Source organism: Schistocerca nitens, chromosome 2, assembly GCF_023898315.1.
Source record: "Schistocerca nitens isolate TAMUIC-IGC-003100 chromosome 2, iqSchNite1.1, whole genome shotgun sequence".
NCBI lineage: Eukaryota > Metazoa > Arthropoda > Insecta > Orthoptera > Acrididae > Schistocerca > Schistocerca nitens.
The window spans coordinates 108,083,045-108,103,438 of record NC_064615.1 but is presented as its reverse complement, the minus strand read 5'-3'; the positions used below and the strand labels follow the sequence as shown (position 1 = coordinate 108,103,438).

The 20,394-nt window shown below is 43.7% G+C and overlaps 1 protein-coding gene across 1 annotated transcript in view; it reads right to left on the bottom strand.

Moving 5' to 3' along the window:
• LOC126234860 (complement factor D-like) overlaps positions 1-9,349 on the bottom strand; it is a 151,758-nt gene extending 142,409 nt beyond the window's left edge. Inside the window, exon 1 of the mRNA XM_049943601.1 lies at positions 9,032-9,349. Coding sequence (XP_049799558.1) covers positions 9,032-9,349 — 318 coding nt within the window. The remainder of the gene's footprint in view (positions 1-9,031) is intronic.
• Between the last annotated feature and the right edge of the window lie 11,045 nt (positions 9,350-20,394).

The window sequence follows — 20,394 nt, the reverse complement described above, 5'->3', positions numbered from 1 at the left end:
CTACCGACTTCAAAAACAGGATGTCCCATGCGTCTAGCTACAGCTACAATTCCGTTTTCAAATTCTGTTAATTTCTGTCGTGTGACCATAAACATGTCGGTTTCGTTTGAATCTCCTGAGAACAAATGAAAGCAGCGCCAGTGCATTGCCCTGACGGTGGCGCTGAAAAAGACGAGGCCGATATTGGCTCAAGGTGGTACTGTTTAGACAGAAATTGTCATTCCTGTGGTTCCTAAGGGATGGGAGAATAGGTATTACCTTCCTTTTTGATTCGTCCTTGCTGGTGGGTACCTGTAAAAAAAGAAGTAAACACACTCTGCTGGGGGGTTAGTAAGACTTAATCCCTCAGCAGGTGTTCATTGCCCTGATATACCTTCTGTACGCGGTATTACCGCCATCTGCATATGTGCATATCGCTATCAGGGTGCATGGGATAACCACGAGAATGCTCCACCTGTCATACGAAATCGCACCCCAAAAAAATAACTCAAGGTGTAGGTGTATTGTGTCTAGCAGGCAGAAACTTTGTTTGCAGGCCCTAAACTGGGTTTTTACTAACCAACGCACGACCATCACTGGCACCGAGGCAGAACCAGCTTTCATCTGAAAACAAAACACACTTCCGCCCTGCCCTCCAATGCGCTTTCGCTTGACCACCACTGAAATCGCCAAAGGTGATGGTTTGGGGTTAGTGGACAGACAGGGTGTCTGCCACGGAGATATCTCTGAAGTAACCGATTTGTAACAGTGCTCTGGGTGACTGTGGTGCCGACAGGTGTTCAGATTGCTGTTGCAGATGCAGTATGATGCGCCAGAGCCATAGCCGAAAACAAAGGTCATCTTTATCTGTAGTGGTCATCCGGTGTCCTGTCTTCTTGGGACCGGCATCATCGTCACCACCGCCGCGGGTAGTCATGTAGAGTCGCTACATTCCTAGAAAGTCTTTCTCCTTCTCGTGGCCCAGTTACGCCGTTCAAACGCAATGAGGTGTTCATAATGGCGTCTTTTGTACATAATAGATTTCAGCTATCAGTCGTCCTTCTGAAATTTTATTGGCAGATCTAGATTTTAGCTAGAAACTAGCCATTCTCAATGCACTATCATTTTTGATCAATGCATGTAATGCCTGTTGGTCGGTCTTCATCCACAGTTCATTGAATGAGTCATTGCATGCACTGATCAAAAATTACAGTGCATTGAGAATGGCTAGTTTCTAGCTGAAATCTACATCTGCCAATAAAATTTCAAAAGCACGACTGATAACTGATATCTATTATTTACAAGTCAATAACAAATTGGTTCAAATGGCTCTGAGCACTATGCGACTTAACTTCTGAGGTCATCAGTCACCTAGAACTTAGAACTAATTAAACCTAACTAACCTAAGGACCTCACACACAACCATGCCCGAGGCAGGATTCGAATCTGCGACCGTAGCGGTAGCTCGGTTCCAGACTGTAGCGCCTAGAACCGCACGGCCACTCCGGCCGGCGGTCAATAACAGTCGCTGCGTGCAACAGCCTCTGAATGGAGGGTAACCTAAAGGCGTCTTTGTCGTGTTAAAGGTATTATTGACCAACAGCAACTCATGCAACTCACCACGTCCAATCTCAATGGTAATTAACTTTCAAGGCCGTTACTGCGTGTATTTAAAACAAACCTGATTTGCATTCTGATAGTGATGCTACTGGCGCCACTTGTAGGCGACTGGCGCGAAATCTGAATAGACATCATATTTCATATGCAGAAACACTCGTGCCAGTCTTTGTTTATGTCGCACAACTCCTTCTTCGTGCCGAGATTCTTTTCCCGTCAGTGTACACGGACCGCGAGACTCTCGTGGTCACAAATATGATACTGTTTGTTGTGGCGACTAAATCCAAGGCAAAAGACGAACGTTTACTAGTTATGATGAATTACAAAGGGAACTAATAATTTCAGTCACATTACTCGTCAGCCGCGCCTTCTTCATGGGCTCTCCCGCAGGTTGTATGCGACGCTGGAAGCAACGCTTGTTTCTTGTAACCGGGATAAACTCTTAGATATGCCTCTCAGGAATACTGGTAGGGCCTCAGGAGGTTGAATTTTCACCGCACGTTGTGGAAGTAGAGGTACAGGAAAGCGTACAGTTCGTCCCTGTCTCCAGGTCGGCCTTGTCTTTTAATCGACGATTTCACAGATGTCCACAGCTCTGTATATTCCGTTTTTAGACAGGTGGCTCACCCGAAGAGACAAATTCCACAGAATGATTTACAAATTCTTGTTTGAATTCTCCTTTTTTTTTTAATATGAAGAGCTTTCTGATAGCCACAAAAGTTTCTTGGCACTCGAGTATATTCGAACTATGAAGTACTTTGGGGGTTCCCTTGCAATGGATTCGTTTATTTCAAATATCTTGTTTTGTCCACAGATAAGAACACTTTCATTTGCGAATATCACGTAGCATACTACTCGACAGAACCCTCAGTGGTCACAAACGGTGTTTGTGGATAGCTCAATTCTGGAAGCAGCCGCTTGTAGGGGGGTATAGTGTCTTGCACAACACGAGACAAAAATAATGCTCCTTTCGATGGCCAACTTACAATTGTCCAACCATGTGTTTTTCCATATCGATTACCTTTTCTGACGTTGCGCGCAATACAATTCAAATGGAAAACCAACAGTGGCGCCTTTCTTACGAAATTTCGCTCAGCTGAGGCTTTCATTTGGTAGCAATCCATATTCACAACAGAAACACAAACACGATTGCACACTACACAATCGAGGACCTAAGTTTCGGAAGGTAAGACACTACAACGAGACTATAACGGCTTCTCTCGTTCCTACTGCCAATGCTAAGCGTTACACGCGGTTGCCCTGGCAACGCAATTAACACTTTCCATATCTTCCTCCACGACAGCTGTATGTTCGATATATTTTGTCGTTCGATACACACTGAAGAAGGATATAGAGGCATATCTCACTAGGGGTAAGATAGATACTGCCTACAGGAAAATTAAAGAGACTTTTGTAGAAAAGAGAACCACCTGTACGAATAGCAAGAGCTCAGATGGAAACCCAATTCTATGCAAAGAAGGGAAAGCAGAAAGGTGGAAGGAGTATATAGGGGGGTCCGTACAAGGGTGATGCACTTGAGGACAATATTATGGAAATGGAAGAGGATGTAGATGAAGATGAAATGGGAGATATGATACTGCGTGAAGAGTTTGACAGAGCACTTATCAGAGAGCACTGATAACATCAAAGAATAATTAATGTAGTGTAATAAAAATCGGAAATGCATTTGGGTATGTACCATATGTAAGTGATTAGTATTGCATGGTCACAGGTTAATGTGAGCTCGAGATAAGCCACTGAAAAAGTGAACTACTGGTGTATTAATAACCGTTGTAGCTGTCAGAATGTAGACCACAAGCATCCATATGTGCATCCATTGTATTGTACAGGTGCTGAATGTCAGTCTGTCTGATGGAATTTCCTGCCTGTTGTATTTCTATGTCTACATCTACATCCATACTCCGCAAGCCACCTAACGGTGTGTGGCGGAGGGTACCTTGAGTACCTCTATCGGTTCTCCCTTCTATTCCAGTCTCGTATTGTTCGTGGAAAGAAAGACTGTCGGTATGCTTCTGTGTGGGCTCTGATCTCTCTGATTTTATCCTCATGGTTTCTTCGCGAGATATACGTAGGAGCGGGCAATATACTGCTTGACTTCTCGGTGGAAGTATGTTCTCGAAACTTCAATGAAAGCCCGTACCGAGCTACTGAGAGTCTCTCTTGCAGAGATTTCTACTGGAGTTTATCTATCATCTCCGTAACGCTTTCGTGATTACTAAATGATCCTGTAACGAAGCGCACTGCTCTCCGTTGGATCTTCTCTTTTCCTTTGTTTTCAGATTGGATTTCCTTAGGATTCTTCCAATGAGTCTCAGTCTTGCATCTGCTTTATCGACGATTAATTTTATATGGTCATTCCATTTTAAATCACTCCTAATGCCTATTCCCAGATAATTTATGGAATTAACTGCTTCCAGTTGCTTACCTGCTATATTGTAGCTAAATGATAAATGATATTTCTTTTTATGTATCGCAATACATTACACTTGTCTACATTGAGATTCATTTGACACTCCCTGCACCATGGGTCAATTCGTTGCAGATCCTCCTGCATTTCGGTACAATTTTCCATTGTTATAACCTCTCGAAAAACTACGGCATTACCCGCAAATAGACTCAGTGAACTTCCGACGTTATCCACAAGGTTATTTATATATATTGTGAATAGCAACGGTCCTTCGATACTCCCCTGCGCCACACCTGAAATCACTCTTTACATCGGAAGGCTTCTCTCCATTGAGAATGACATGCTGCGTTCTGTTATCTAGGAACTCTTCAATCCAATCACACAATTGGTCTGATAGTCCATATGCTCTTACATTGTTCGTTACACGACTGTGGGGAACTGTATCAAACGCCTTGCGGAAGTCAAGAAACACGGCATCTACCTGTGAACCCGTGTCTATGGCTCTCTGAGTCTCGTGGACGAATAGCGCGAGCTGGGTTTCGCACGACCGTCTTTTTCGAAACCCGTGCTTATTCCTGCAGAGTAGATTTCTAGTCTCCAGGAAAGTCATTATACTCGAACATACGTGTTCCAAAATTCTACAACTGATCGACGTTAGAGATATAGGTCTATAGTTCTGCACATCTGTTCGACGTCCCTTCTAGAAAACGGGAATGACCTGTGTCCTTTTGCATTCCTTTGGAACGCTACGCTCTTCTAGAAACCTAGGGTACACCGCTGGAAGAAGGGGGCAAGTTCCTTCGCGTATGCTGTGTAAAATCGAAATGGTACCCCATCAGGTCCAGTAGCCTTTCCACTTTTGAGCGATTTTAATTGTTTTTCTATCCCTCGGTCATCTATTTCGATATCTACCATTTTGTCATCTGTGCGACAATCTAGAGAACGAACTACAATGCAATCTTCCTCAGTGAAACAGCTCTGGAAAAAGACCTGTATTATTTCAGGCTTTAGTCTGTCATCCTCTCATTCAGTACGATTTTGGTCGCAGAGTGTCTGGACATTTTGTTTTGATCAACCTACCGCTTCGACACAAGACCAAAATTTCCTAGGATTTTCTGCCATGTCAGTACATAAAACTTTACTTTCGAATTCGTTGAACGCTTCCCTCATTGCCCTCCTCACATTACATTAGCTTCGTGTAATTTTTGTTTGTCTGCAAAGCTTTGGCTATGTTTATGTTTGCTGTGAAGTTCCGTTTGCTTCCGTAGCAGTTTTCTAACTCGGTTGTTGTACCACGGTGGCTCTTTTCCATCTCTTACGATCTTGCTTGGCACATACTCATCTAATGCATATTGTACGATGGTTTTGAACTTTGTCCACTGATCCTCAACACTATCTGTACTACAGATAAAGCTTTTGTGTTGAGCCGTCAAGTACTCTGAAATCTGCCTTATGTCACTTTTTCTAAACAGAAAAGTCTCCTACCTTTTTTAATATTTCTATTTACGACTGAAATGACCGATGCTGTAACCGATTTATGATCGCTGATTCCCTGTTCTGCGTTAACTGTTTGAAATAGTTCGAGTGTGTTTGTCACCAGAATGTCGTACCATACAGGGACGGTTAATATTGTTTGTTCCAAGGAACAGGGAAGTTTATTGCTGATTGAAGATGACGCGGGAGTTGTCGTCCAATGATCTCCTATATTGGAGACAGATCTGGTGAACGAACAGGCCAAAGCAACATGTCGACATTCTGCAGCGCATCTTGGGTTACAACAGCGGTACGTAACGAGCGTTATCCTGTTGTAAAACACCTCCTGCAATGCTTTTCATGAATGGCAGCACAGAAGGTAAAATCATCAGACTGAAGTTCAAATTTGTAATCAGGATGAGTGGGTTAACCACGAGAGTACTACTGCTGTCATACGAAATCGTAAACCAAAGCATATCTCCAGATGTAGGTCCAGTGTGTCTTGCACGCAGAAGGTTGGTTCCAGGCCCTCAACCGGCCTCCTTCTAACCAACATACGGCCTACACTGGCACCGAGGCGGAACCAGCTTTCACAAGAAAACACAACAGGCCTCCACCCTGCCCTCCAGTGAGCTGTAACTTGACACTACTGAAGCCTCAAATAGCGGCTGTTAGGGGTAAGTGGAATGCACACTACACAGCACCTGGCTCGGTGTTGTCCTTGAAGTAACCGATTTGTAACAGTTCGCTGTGTCACTGTGGTGCCAACTGCTGCTCAGATTGCTACTGGAAATGAAGTACGAGGCGCCAGAGGCATACGCCGATGAGGGTGCTCTTCCCTCTCGGAAATGCCATGTGGCTGTCTCGCGCCCGGTCTTCTTGCGACCGTACGTTCCCGTGAACCCCGCTGCCAGCAACAATGTACAGTGGCTACATTCCAGCCAAGTCTTTCGGCAGTATAGCAGGAGGAGCATTCTGCTTCTCGTAGTAGAATTACACGACCTCGTTCAAACTCAGTGCGCTGTTGATAATGGTGTCTCTGTCGCCTTGGGGGCATTCTTGACTGACATCAAGTCATCACATCCAGTCTCACAGGCAACTAATTCTTACGACCCTTACAGTGTGTATTTAACCCAAATGTGGTTTGCATCCGGTAGTTTTCAAGAATGATTGGCTGTCGAAGTTGCGGGGGCCAAACGACACATATCGAACATGCGACTCTAAATCGATCATGCGACTCTCATCGCGGGCGTTACGGTCAATTATTTGTGATCGTCATTTTTATCTGTTTTCCTTCGTTCCGTTAGTTGCTCTAAATTACATTCCTCCGCGAATTATTTGTGAGTTGCTTGGGAAACCCAGACGATTTCCGTCGATAGTGAGTCTGAGGTCTGGTGTTCCCGACGTTTCTTAGGCCGATTATCTCACATGGAAAAAACTAATTTCATGCTTATCCATTGTAGAAAATTGTTTGACTTTTTGTCGCATAATATGGAGTACTACCGGACGACAAAAGGAGGGACTGTACTGACTGTGGTGGTGCGAAGTGTATAAAACTTCGTAAGAGGAGTTTCGTTGCTGAAATACCGTTTCAGTTGCATTGAGGACAGTGCGGAAAACGAACGAGTTTCAGGAAGAATACGTAGTTCGACTCTTCCAAATCATCCATCCAGACCAGCGCAATTCTTCCATCTTGCTGGATTCGAGACTACACCTTGGAAACAACAGCATCGGAAACTGAGTTGTCTGCTAATACCGTGTGTGACTATTTCGGGTTTTGCAGAGAAGTCTGCTACGTGGTAGTGACAAACGACAGTGTACCAATTGGTGGAGCGAGTAAAGTTGTGGAAGTGGGTGAGTCTCATATAACTAGAAGGAAGAAGCAGAGAGGACAATCTTCAAAGAGTGAAATCGATCATATTTGGGTATTCGGTGGAATAGAGAGTACCGGAAGTGTTTCGTTGTCAGAGTATTGTCCTGAGACAAGGTCACTTAGACTGATAAAGAACTTCATGCTGCCTGGTACAAAAGTCTTTACAGGCGGGTTTCAGTGCTACAAGACTCTGAAAGCTGAAGGATTCGACCACGAGTTTGTGAGCCATTCTGTAGAGTTCCTGTCTGTGGATGACGTTAGTGTGCACACGCAGAATATCGAGCGGATATGGAAATTTGTGAAATCTTCCATTAAAAGAGAAGGGCGTCCAGGACAAAGAGACGAACTCTAATTGTTTGAGTATCTCTATTTCCACAGCTTGCGTTTGCAGGGAAAAGTTAACGCATGTGACATTCTGCCGACACTCTTGCGTGATATTGGCAGAGTTTACCCAGGCTACGGCAAAAAGGGAATTGTCCCTGTAGCGTACACATCACATGGAATTTCACATGACGAGAACACCGACGTCGAGTAAGGTAAGTCGTCTCCTTTGTAATTAAAAATCTTTTTTTGGAAATACGGAAGCGTCCGATCTAACCCGTCGGCTTTGACCAATGACGTCAAAAATATAGCGGAAACGACAATTCCAATATGGCGGATATAGAAACGTTGCATACGTATCACAAAGACGAAAACACATAGAAAAACAACACACACAAAGGTTTCACAAGAACAATCTGCTAACATTGATAGCAAACAAAGATAATAATAAACAAGTGGTACTCAAGGCCAGGCAGGGGGGGGGCTGCGCCCCCCCCCCCTGACCCCCCCCCCCTGCCAAAAAAAAACTCCCAACCTAACCTCGTATTCAGGGCTACGCTACAGATCAATGTGTAGGTCAATCAAAAGATAAAAAAAAGAAACAAATAAAAAAAAAGAAAAAAACAATATTGATTCATTAGACATAACGAGTAGCGACAAAACATATAGACCATAAAGATTGAACAATCTAATGGCAAACTGATAAAAGCCTCATAGACGACGTTAAAACAAAAAGTACAGTAAAAAGGTAAACTATATATTACAGGCCCTAAAACTCCTACTAAGGTAACGTCAACGAGGCAACATCTACAAACACGCCACACTCACAAACCAAACTCCGCGCCGTAATGACGTCACACACCACATCACCCTTACGTCACGGGTCAAAGCCGACGCGTGAGATCGGATGTTTCTGTTGACCCCTTTTTTTAACGCTCTTCTTTTGTCGTTGCTGTAGTGACCACCGTAAACATACTTAAAACGCCCGCGACGAGAGTCGCATGATCGATTTGCAATCGCATGTTCGATATTTGTCGTTTGGACCCAGCGACTTCGACAGGCAATCATTCTTGGAAATTACCTTGCATTCTCATAGCACTAGCATGCGGCTGGCGCGAATTTTGAACAGGCATAATCCTTCAGATGTAGAAAGACACCTAAAAACTTTCGTTTATGTCGCACAACTCTTCACTGGTGCAGCGGTTTTTTTCCTTCAGCTTATACCGTTCGGAGCCCTCGTGTTCGATAGGCAACACTTCATGGAAATTACCCAATTACCGCCAGTATTACGTTGATCGGGTGACTTCGTTAAACGTACGAACGGAAAGAGAGAGACGTACCTCGGTCTTCACGCATTCCTCGAGGTTGTTGTAGCAGGCCGTGAGGTCGGTGATGCCTGCGACCACGATGTACTCGGCGGGCCCGGACACTCTGTAGCCGTCGTGCAGGCAGTACGCCGCGGTCAGCAGCCACGTGGTTGAGACGAGCGACGCGGCGCACACGTGTCCCCGCAGCTTCTTGTGCAGGGACACCAGGTACGGCCGGTCCTCGATGGAGATCTCCAGACGCGCGTTCACGTGCCTTTCATCTTCGCCGTCCCCGGCCACACGCAGCACCAGCGCCAGCGAGATCGCCGCCGCCAGCCTTCGCAGCCACATCGCTGGTCGCCTGCGTGGTTGCGGTTGTCGTTTCCACGGTAACGGAGACCGAGGTTCCCTCTCCAAACGGCACGGGTTTCTCTACATCTACATCTACATTCGTTCTCTGGGAACCACAGTGAAATGTGTGGCAGAACGTACTTTCCATTGCACCATTTCTTAGGGCTTTGTCCCGTTCCGCTCACGTGTAGAGTATGGGAAGAAAGGTTGTTCAAAGGGTGACTCCAAAAGAAATGCACGCCATTTTCGTAAAAATACAGTTTTCATTCTGTATGTGTGACAGTTTTACGGGTCTAGTTTAGCAGGGGATACAACCCGTCGGCTTTGACCAATGACGTCAGAATTCGCCAGAGAGCATGTATTACAGAGATGAAAGAGCTGAGAAGAATGTTCAGAAACAAAGGAATGCAAGAGAGAAAAACCGTACTTCACATAATAAGGGCCATTAGTATTCTCACGTTAATGATATCGCGTGTTTGTATCTTAGTATTTCTCCGCAAAATACAATCGAAAGCAATGAATGAAATATATTACTAGCAAAGAATACATCACGTTACATGTATGTCAGTTGTATCTCGAAACTCTTTCGAGCTGGATTGCTTAAGTGCAGTACGGGGTACAAGTTCAGCGTACGTCGATTTCTTCACTAGCATTACTGTCCTGTTGTTCACTTGAACGATGTATCCCCCGCTTCAGTAAACCCTAAGTGGAACACGGGATACAAATTGTAGATGTGTTGTTTATTTCGTCTCCGCTATTACTAACAGTCTTTTCTTACGCACATATCAGTACTACTGATGACAGAAGGACCTACGGATGTAATATATGTATACCAGACTTCCGTTGACCTCGATATATGTACGCTGGTAACGAAAAGGTGGAAATAGAAGTACGTTACATTTGCACCCCGTACCTCAATTGAACTACACGGTGACAAGAAGACCACACATGTACAATTTGCATCCCGTACTTCACTATGGGGTACAGTTTTCTTGTTGCCTTGGACGCTAATAGTATCCCATTCGTTACCTGAGCTATACAGCTATACGCAACATTTGCATCTTGCTCGCCAATTGACATACATAGTGTCAGTGTAAAGGCGAAGTGAAGGACGGGATACAAATTTTAGTTGTGTCGGGGGTTCCGCCTGTAATATAGCAAGTACACATTAGAAAATGTTGTACTGATACTAGTGCTGGGAAACGAAAGAAGATCGACAGCTGAGAAATTTCTATTGCGTACTTCACAACACGAAAATACACATATTGGTGGAATAAAACAGTGACATATGTCAAAACTGTGAAATACTGTGCAAGAGGCAAATGGAAAAGCTAGCTTACCACACGGGAATATCGAGGAATAACCGAAGCTGGCCTACACAGACAGTAACGAAAATTACAAACAGACAAATCCATTTCTATAAACGAAAGTAAGACACTAAAAATTGTTCCACAATAACAAACTAATACTCCAAATTACCTCGATATAATTACGAATAATTATTTTAATGTACAATGATAGCGTTTGTGCGGAACAGAAATTACTATCTATGACTAATGTATGACGTCATTGGTCAAAGCCGACGGGTTGTATCCCCTGCTTCACTAGACCCAAAGATTGTTCAAAGGGTGACTCCAAAAGAAATGCACACCATTTTCGTAAAAATACAGTTTTCATTCTGTATGTGTGAAAGTTTTACAGTGTGTAGATACATTCTTCCCGCTTGCTTTCAAACTTAGTTCAATCTGTTCCCGTGAGTGGCGCCGTCACAGCATGTCTTCAGGATGGCTGCTACACTTGACGTTCGTCAGAAGCAACGTGCTGTCATAGAAGTCCTGTGCTGTGAAAACTAAACAGTGGGAAACATCCACAAGAGGTTGAAAAAGGTGTATGGAGATGCTGCTGTCGATCGCAGTACAGTAAGTCGGTGGGCAAGCAGGTTACGTGATGAAAGCGGGCGTGGAAATATTGATGTTTGTCCTTTTTTTTCTTTTTTTGTATTCTCATTTTGTTCGTTATAGTTCGTTGCAATTGTTCGTGGCGGACGTCCCCAGACGCGCTTTGAATTTCGTTATTGATCCATTCACTCAGTTTTTTTATTACAGAGGGCAGATTTTTTATTCGGGTTCTGTGTCCTCGAAGCGGCAGGCCTCTAACTGCACACACTCCAGACAGTGTGCAGAGAGTTAACGCATTGGTGACTGCTGAAAGACGCATCACAGTGAACGGATTGTCACACTGCGTTGGTATAGGGGAAGGAAATGTTTGCAGAATACTGAAAGTGTTGGTGTTAAAAAAGGTTTGTGCCAGGTGGGTTCCCACGATGTTCACAGTGGCTCGGATGGACAACACTGAAACACCCGCCTTACAGTCGTGACCTGGCTCCATGTGACTATCATCTCTCTGGGAAACTGAAAACTCTCTTCGTGGAACAAGGTTTGAAGATGATGACTGCCTTGTGCACGCTGCCAAACAGTTGCTCCAACAGGTTGTTTCAGAATTTTACCGTGCGGATATACAGGAGCTGGTTCCAAGATGGGGTAAGGTAGTTGAGAGGGATGGAAACTATGTGGAGAAATGAAAATATTGTTCCTAAAGGCTGTATCTACACACTGTAAAACTTTCAAACATATAGAATGAAAGATGAATTTTAAACAAATAGTGTGCATTTCTTTTGGAGTGACCCTCGTATCGACACGATCCCAAAGGGAATGAAGTGTAGGGCGTTGTACTGCATTCCTACTTTCTTCACATAGAGTTGGTTCTCGAAGCTTATTAATTATGATTTTGAATCCTTTACCAGTTCAGTTCTTTCTGTATCTGTGATACGGCCTCTCATGGGTCCAACAAACCAGATACTATTCGTGCTGCCTTTCTTTTAATACACTAAGGTAAAAAATTTCATGGAAATAGATATATGTACATATATAGATGGTGGTGGTATCGCGTATACAAGGTATAAAAGGGCACTGCATTGGCGGAGCTGTTATTTGTACTAAAGTGATTCATCTGAAAAGGTTGTTGTTGTTGTGGTCTTCAGTCCTGAGACTGGTTTGATGCAGCCCTCCATGCTACTCTATCCTGTGCAAGCTTCTTCATCTCCCAGTACCTACTGCAACCTACATCCTTCTGAATCAGCTTAGTGTATGCATCTCTTGGTCTCCCTCTACGGTTTTTACCCTCTACGCTGCCCTCAAATACTAAATTGGTTATCCCTTGATGCTTCAGAACAGGTCCTACCAACCTATCCCTTCTTCTAGTCAAGTTGTGCCACAAATTTCTCTTCTCCCCAATTCTATTCAATACCTCCTCATTAGTTATGTGAGCTACCCATCTAAGCTTCAGCATTCTTCTGTAGCACCACATTTCGAAAGCTTCTATTCTCTTCTTGTCCAAACTATTTATCGTCCATGTTTCACTTCCATACATGGCTACACTCCATACAAATGCTTTCAGAAACGACTTCCTGACACATAAACGAATTTCTCTTCTTCAGAAACGCTTTCCTTGGCATTGCCAGTCTACATTTTATATCCTCTCTACTTCGACCATCATGACTTATTTTGCTCCCCAAGTAGCAATACTCTTTTACTACTTTAAGTGTCTCATTTCCTAATCTAATTCGCTCAGCATCACCCGACTTAATTCGACTACATCCCATGATGCTCGTTTTGCTTTTGTTGATGTTCATCTTATATCCTCCTTTCAAGACACTGTCCATTCCGTTCAACTGCTCTTCCAAGTTCTTTGCTGTCTCTGACGGAATTACAATGTCATCGGCCAACCTCAAAGTTTTAATTTGTTCTTCATGGATTTTAATACTTACTCCGAATTTTTCTTTTGTTTCCTGTACTGCTTGCTCAATATACAGATTGAATAACATCAGGGAGAGGCTACAACCCTGTTTTACTCCCTTCCCAACCACTGCTTCCCTTTCATGTCCCTCGACTCTTATAACTGCCATCTGGTTTCTGCACAAATTGTTAATATCCTTTCGCTCCCTGAATTTTACCCCTGCCACATTTAGAATTTGAAGGAGAGTGTTCCAGTCAAAAGGTTGCCGACGTAAATGAGGACGTACGACGGGAATAAGCAGGCTTTGAACGCGGGTGAGCTAGGCAAATGAGACATGCCATTTCGGAAATCGTTAGGGAATTCAATATTCCGAGATCTACAGTGTCAAGAATATGCCGAAAATTCCTCATTTCAGGCATAACCACTCACTACAGACAGCAAAATGGCCGACGGCTTTCACTTAACTGCCGAGAGGAGCGGCGTTTACGTAGAATTGTCGGTGCTAACAGACAAGCAGCACTGTGCGAACCGTAGAAATCAATGTGGGACGTTCGAGGAAAGTATCCCTTAAGACTTTGCAGTGAAATTTGGCGTTAATGGGCTATGGCAGCAGACGAGAGACGCTAGTGCCTTTCCTAACAGCTCGACATCGCCTCTCCTGGGCTCGTGACGATATCGGTTGAACCCTCGACAACTATAAAACCGTGGCCTGGTCAGATGAGTCCAATTTTCCTTTGATAAGAGTTGATGGCATGGTTCGAGTGTGGCGCAGGCCTTGCGATGCCATGGACCCAAATTGTCAACAGCTGTACAAGCCCGTGGTTGCTTCATAATGATGTGAGCTGTGTTTGCATGGTATGAACTGGGTCCTCTTATCCAAACGAACAGAGCATTGGCTGAAAATGGTTATGTTCGACTACATGGAGACCATTTTCAGTCATTCATGGACACTGTGTTCCCAAACAATGACGCAACTTTTATGGATGACAGTGCGCCCTGTCACTTGGCCACAATAGTTCGTGATTGGTTTGAACAGCATTCTGGACAGTTCGAGCGAATGATTTGACCACCCAAATCGCCCAACATCAATCCCATCGAACATTTATGGGGAATAGTCGAGAGGTCGGCTATGCCCAATATGCTACGCTGCTAACACTTGGTCAGTTATGGACGGCTGTAGACGCAGTATGGCTCGATATTTATACAAGGGACTTACAACGACTTGTTGAGTCCATGCGGAGGTCCGACACGATGTGTCCGCAGCTCGTGGTCGTGCGGTAGCGTTCTCGCTTCCCGCGGCCGGGTTCCCGGGTTCGATTCCCGGCGGGGTCAGGGATTTTCTCTGCCTCGTGATGACTGGGCGTTGTGTGATGTCCTTAGGTTAGTTAGGTGTAAGTAGTTCTAGGTTCTAGGGGACTGATGACCACAGATGTTAAGTCCCATAGTGCTCAGAGCCATCTGAACCATTTGCACCGACACGATGTTAGGAGGTGTCTCATGACTTTTGCCCCTCAGTGTATATTTTCCTACGGTCACAGAGAGTGTTTCTTGAGCAGTCCTCTTTGTAGACTGATTGCTTTCCCTTGCATTCTTAAATGAACCGAAGTCTACCATTTGCGTAACCTACGGCCGAGCCTATGAGCTCGTCCAGTTTCATATACCTACCAACTGGTACACGCAGGTTTTTGTATGAGTTGGCCGATTCCAAATGTGACTCATCAATACAATAGTCATAGGACACTACGTTTCTTCATTTACTGAAGTGCACAATTTTACAATTCTGAACACTTAAAACAAGTTGCCAGTCTTAGCATCGATTTCAAATCTTATCAAGTTCCAACTGAACGTCTGTGCAACGTTCTTCAAATAATGTCCACCTCCATAACTAAGTCGTCAGGGCGGCAGATTACCAGGCTGGGTCTTGGGTTCGTTTCCCGGTACTGCCAGGGAATTGTTGCTGTTAGGAGAAGAGCCTCGTAATCGTAACTGCGGAACTACTCGACCGATCGGTAGCGGTTACAGCGTCAAGAAACCCTGTAACGACCCCGACCGCTGTTGTCGAGAGGTTCTAGGCGCTTCAGTCTGGAACCGCGCGACAGCTACGGTCGCAGGTTCGAATCCTGCCTTGGGCATGGATGTGTGTGATGTCCCTACGTTAGTTAGGTTTAAGTAGTTCTACGTTCCAGGGGACTGATGACCTCAGATGTTGAGTCCCATAGTGCTCAGGGCCATTTTAACCCTTTTGACCATGAAAGCGGTGTGTTGGCCACATGCCCTCCATGCTGCATCCAATTACGCGATCGGCAGTTGATGACACGGTGATCGGTCGTGCTTGATCAGCCGATGACGCCCTGAACGTGGAACTTCAGACACTACATCATTATAGATAGCTTCATTATGCATTAAAATTCTGATGTCACTATTATCATTGTCTACATAATACAATACTTTCTGCAGATGATGTTACAATTAATATTTCAGCAAAATACAATATGAGCTGCAAAGTTCCCAGATCGCTTTCCTGTGACACACTTTAAGTTACTTCCACATCTGTCGGTGACTCTCTATCCAAGGCAACATGCTGCATCCCCTCCACCAAAAAATCATCACTCCAGTCAAAAACTACGCTTGATATCTCTTATGATCCAGCTTTCCATAATATGTGTATATGTTGAACTGAGTCCAATGTTTTTAGGTACTCTAGAAATACCTTAATAGATTGTAGCCTCTTGTAAGTATTCTGGCAATAAAGCGCAATTTTTGGTTCGCTTTGCCTACAACATATTGTGTGTGAAGGTTCCATTTTAATTTCTTCATAATTGTAATCCCTAGATATTTAGTTTCATTGACAACTTTGAGCTTAGTGTAACTTATCGTATAAATGAAATTTAGGGGATGTTTTTAGTACCCATTTTGAGGACTCCACGTCGTTCAGGATCGAATGGCACCTTTCTAACTATGCCGATATCTTACCTGAATCATTTTGTCTTTACTAGACAATAAAAAGAGCTTCATCTGCGAACAGTGTAAGTTGTCTGTTCATATTGTACCCTAATCTGTTTATATAGATTAAGAACAGCGCTTCCTTGGACAACACATTATTATATTTCTGTTCACCAATGACATCCCATTAATGGCTGCTAACTGTGAACTGTATGACATGAAATCATCAACCCAGCCACACATCTGAGACGATATTTCATAAGAATGTTTTAGGTATTCAATGTCAATTTTGGCTACGAAGTCTACCTTTCGGCGGTCATTGACCTTGAATGCATGACATCATCAAGCCTTCCTCTCTTCCCTCCCTTCTCCTGTACCTAAACCTGTGAGAGATTGCAGGGAACTCACTTCAGATTTGGTGTAGGGAATACGATCTACTGCGATTTGACTTCATACATTATGATGAAATTGTGGGCAGTAGTTTATGGTCTTGTTTGCATGCTCTAGGGAAGGAAATACGGTAAGCTTTACCTGAGTTCAAAGGAACAGGGTGCTGACTTAAAAGACTGCAGTAAAAGCACGGCGTTGATGGGCCGACAAAGCGCGTTTTTTCTGGGGAACGATGAGGAGACATTTCTAAACGGCAGTGTGCAGCGCTCACTTTCTGCAAAACACAGCTTGGTGCTGGACTGGGGGCAGACGTCCAGGTATATGGCCTAGCGCCGAAAAGTCGCCGACAGTGCATTGTAGGCGGAGAATAAATCAGAGGATGGGCCCTTGTTAGCGAGCAAGCCGCCAAAAGAAATGTAAACGTTCTGCAAATGTACGTGGGACAGGGAATCTGGCGTCCAGACATCCAGATTCTGTTTCAAAAGATGTTTGTGAGAGCATGAAGCTTTTACGAGCTTATGGCCATTCTTTGCAAACTTTGAAATGGACGCAACAGGGGAGATAACAAGCTGTGTATGGAGGGCTGTACTTTCACCCTGTATTGTCTTAGCAAAAGACATGGCAAACATATGGGAAAGAGGCCGTGAAGCTGAATTATTTTCAATTTTCTGCCAATTAACTTTAAAGTCTCTGTTTGGTCAAATCGGTTTTCAGTGCAAAGACCATTCTCCGAGCTTAGAATGCCGGGTTCCAATTCGTGATCGGCTTGTGTGAAAGTGGGGGAAGTCAAAAAGAGAAATGTGCTTTTGGAACCGAGTTGAGGAGGAAATGGGGAGAAAGGAAGAAAGATCACTCTGGTACAAGTTGTAACACTCCGTATTTATGTATCCCGCTCGTTCGGGATCTGATAGCAGCCCAAATAATAATTAATTAATGTGACCGTGTACCTAATGGGGCTGGCATTCGGAATGGACTGCTGCGGAGTTGTTACATTCCATTTTGTCCTTCTCAAATGCTGTAATAATGAAATGTCTGGTGACAAGAAGAACGCCAACACAGTTTCAGTAATCAAGACCTATATGCGTCTCAAAAACACAAGAAAAAGGAGACAGCCACTGCCTTTGTCATACATGTTTAATTACGGCTAATCTCAGCACAGGCTTCTTCGTTATTCATAATCGTCACTCGCAAATTCAATCACTGTAATCCAACACTGCAATCCAACACTGCAATCCAAATGATGCCGTCGCGGTAGACGCGAAACCAAATAAATATCGTCACAAAAATATCACTGAGCACTCTCGTAATTAAACTTCTTCACTTTCCCGTATTATTCTAACACAAAGGGGTTAAACCGCGGCGATGGCCACTCCCTTTGTCGGTACAGCCTTGCATTATATCAACAGGCCTCCACCCGCTCGGCCCGCAACCAAGGAACTGACTTCAACTCACACTCGCTCTCGCAACCCGACACTATCGATTGTTTGTCCTATCGACCTGTGCCGATTGCAAACTTATGGTAAGGGCCTACGGACCCCTTACAAAGTCTCTTGTACTAGCGCTTCGCTAGTAAAGAACTGCAGGTCTCTACCTAAATGGTGAGACTTGTGTCCTTTCCTAGTGTGTGACTTAGAGCCTATGTCAATCATCTTGTGAACCGTCAAAGGTACTGCTTATGTCATCATGGTCACAACAAGTGATGTGTGCGTGTACTTATTTGTCTTCAGTCGGCCGTCTAAAACATTTGACGTATTCCGACACGCACAGTCGTGGCATGGAGTGAAATTGGTTTGGCAGACCAGAAAATGGGTCCATTTGCACACTGGAATCCATCGGGGTTTCAGAGGCTCGTAGGGAAGTACCTGCGTTCTGAATTAACCGAACGTGAGAACGAGTACTTGTATTTTTTGGGAACGCGCATTTAACAACAGATTGCCGTCGTCCATGACTTCAGTCGCCGAATGCATCGTGGTGTGCCGCCTTGACCAGCAGGATGGTAAAGTATTCCCTGCTGAGACGTAGGGCTATAATATGTACTTCTCAGCACCCTGTTCTTTCGAACCATATTTTTCCATTTTTTTTATATGGTAGAATATAGATGCTTGGTGGTGGCGTAGTTTGATGCCATAACCTGGATTCACGTGTTTGAAGTGAGATAGAGCGACTAGTGTTCTGGTTAGTGTCATGTGCCGATCCCCAGCAGATCACTTTGTCCACCATAGATCCCATTTTAGTAAGGCTTTTGTTAAATAAATATTTTTTTTGTATTATGTTTCATTAATAATTGTGTTGTCTTGTCATGTTTAATGTCAATAAATCGATTGTGGATTAGCCTACAACTTCTCCCTGAGTTCTGATTAACAGTTTCTTCGCATTTTTATGGCAGTCTAGATCAGAAACATAAGGAGTAGCTTTTTCACTTGGTGTCCACTGCGTGGATCTTTTACTTCATTTACAATAATCATCTCCTTTATCCTATCCTCCAATGACGTCCCAGTATTTTAACATCCATTGAACTGAAATGGGCAATTACAGCACAGTATTTTACCAGGCAGTGAGACGAAACATGCGAATCAGTAAGTATCCGCCATGTTGGCCAACTTAAAATGTATATATTTCTATCTTTGTATTATTTACTAAAAATATGGAAGCACCTAATACACACACACACACACACACACACACACACATACACACACACACGCGCGCGCGCGCGCGCGCGCACACACACATCTGAAAACCATATTTTTCACACAATATCTCCTATACTTCAGTGCAGGAAGTGACTGAATGAATCATCTCGAACAAAGAGAATCTTTGAAGGCCTTGCTATCCCACTGTTAGATATCACAATTTCTATGAACATCACTGTAACTCAACAGCAACTGCAGTGAGATGACGAGCTGGACAAGATAATACATGGAGGAGACTGCCAACTACAGTCAACTGCCTGTAGACCAGCCAGCAGCCTACTGTTCAAATTGTCTACTATGATGACCTATAATTGTGACTATGGATTTGTGTTTGGGATGTACATATACTCTATGAGCTGAAGTTTTGTGAAGTTGTGAGCAATAGTCCAGGAGTTATTAACATTTTATTGATATTTAATTGAAACTGAGATCCGATATACGATTAAAGCTACAAACATCAAATAAGATATGACGGTTTAATTATATATTACACTCAAGTGTTTAGTGTCATATTGTGTAGCTTTTGAATGAATCTTATTCAACAATAAAGCTAAAACGACAGCCTTGTGTATTCCGTATCTTGAAATTGTGTTGTAAGGTGATTCATCATCTCGATTACAATTTTGTGTTCTGGATGTACAGATAAACCTAGACCTGAAGTTTTACAACATTGAGAGCATTAGCTCAGATCATATTAGCTTTTTAATGGATATTGAGACGATTAAAGATACGAAAACCAAGGGTTTAATTATAAATTATATTCATTGGTTTTTGTCATGATCTGTAGCTTCTGACTGTCTATGCTAATAAATTTTCACTTAGAATTACTTCGAGTCGACATTTTAAATAATTTTCCTCTGAACGTTTTCGTATGCATTCTGTGCTATTAAACACGTATGGCATTTCGGAATGTTACAATCGTTGTTGCTGGATGTTTCAAAAATGTTGTTCAAATGTACGTGAGATCTTATGGGACTGAACTTCTAAGGTCATCAGTCCCTAAGCTTACACACTATTTAACCTAAATAATCCTAAGGACAAACACACATACCCATGCCCGAGGGAGGACTCGAAACTCTGCCGGGACCAGCCGCACAGTCCATGACTGCAGCGCCTGAGACCGCTCGGCTAATCCCGCGCGGCTGTTGGATGTTTAAATAATTCGCCAATGACGGATCCTTGACGAAATAAACTAAGACATTACTATAACAACACGGAATTTCA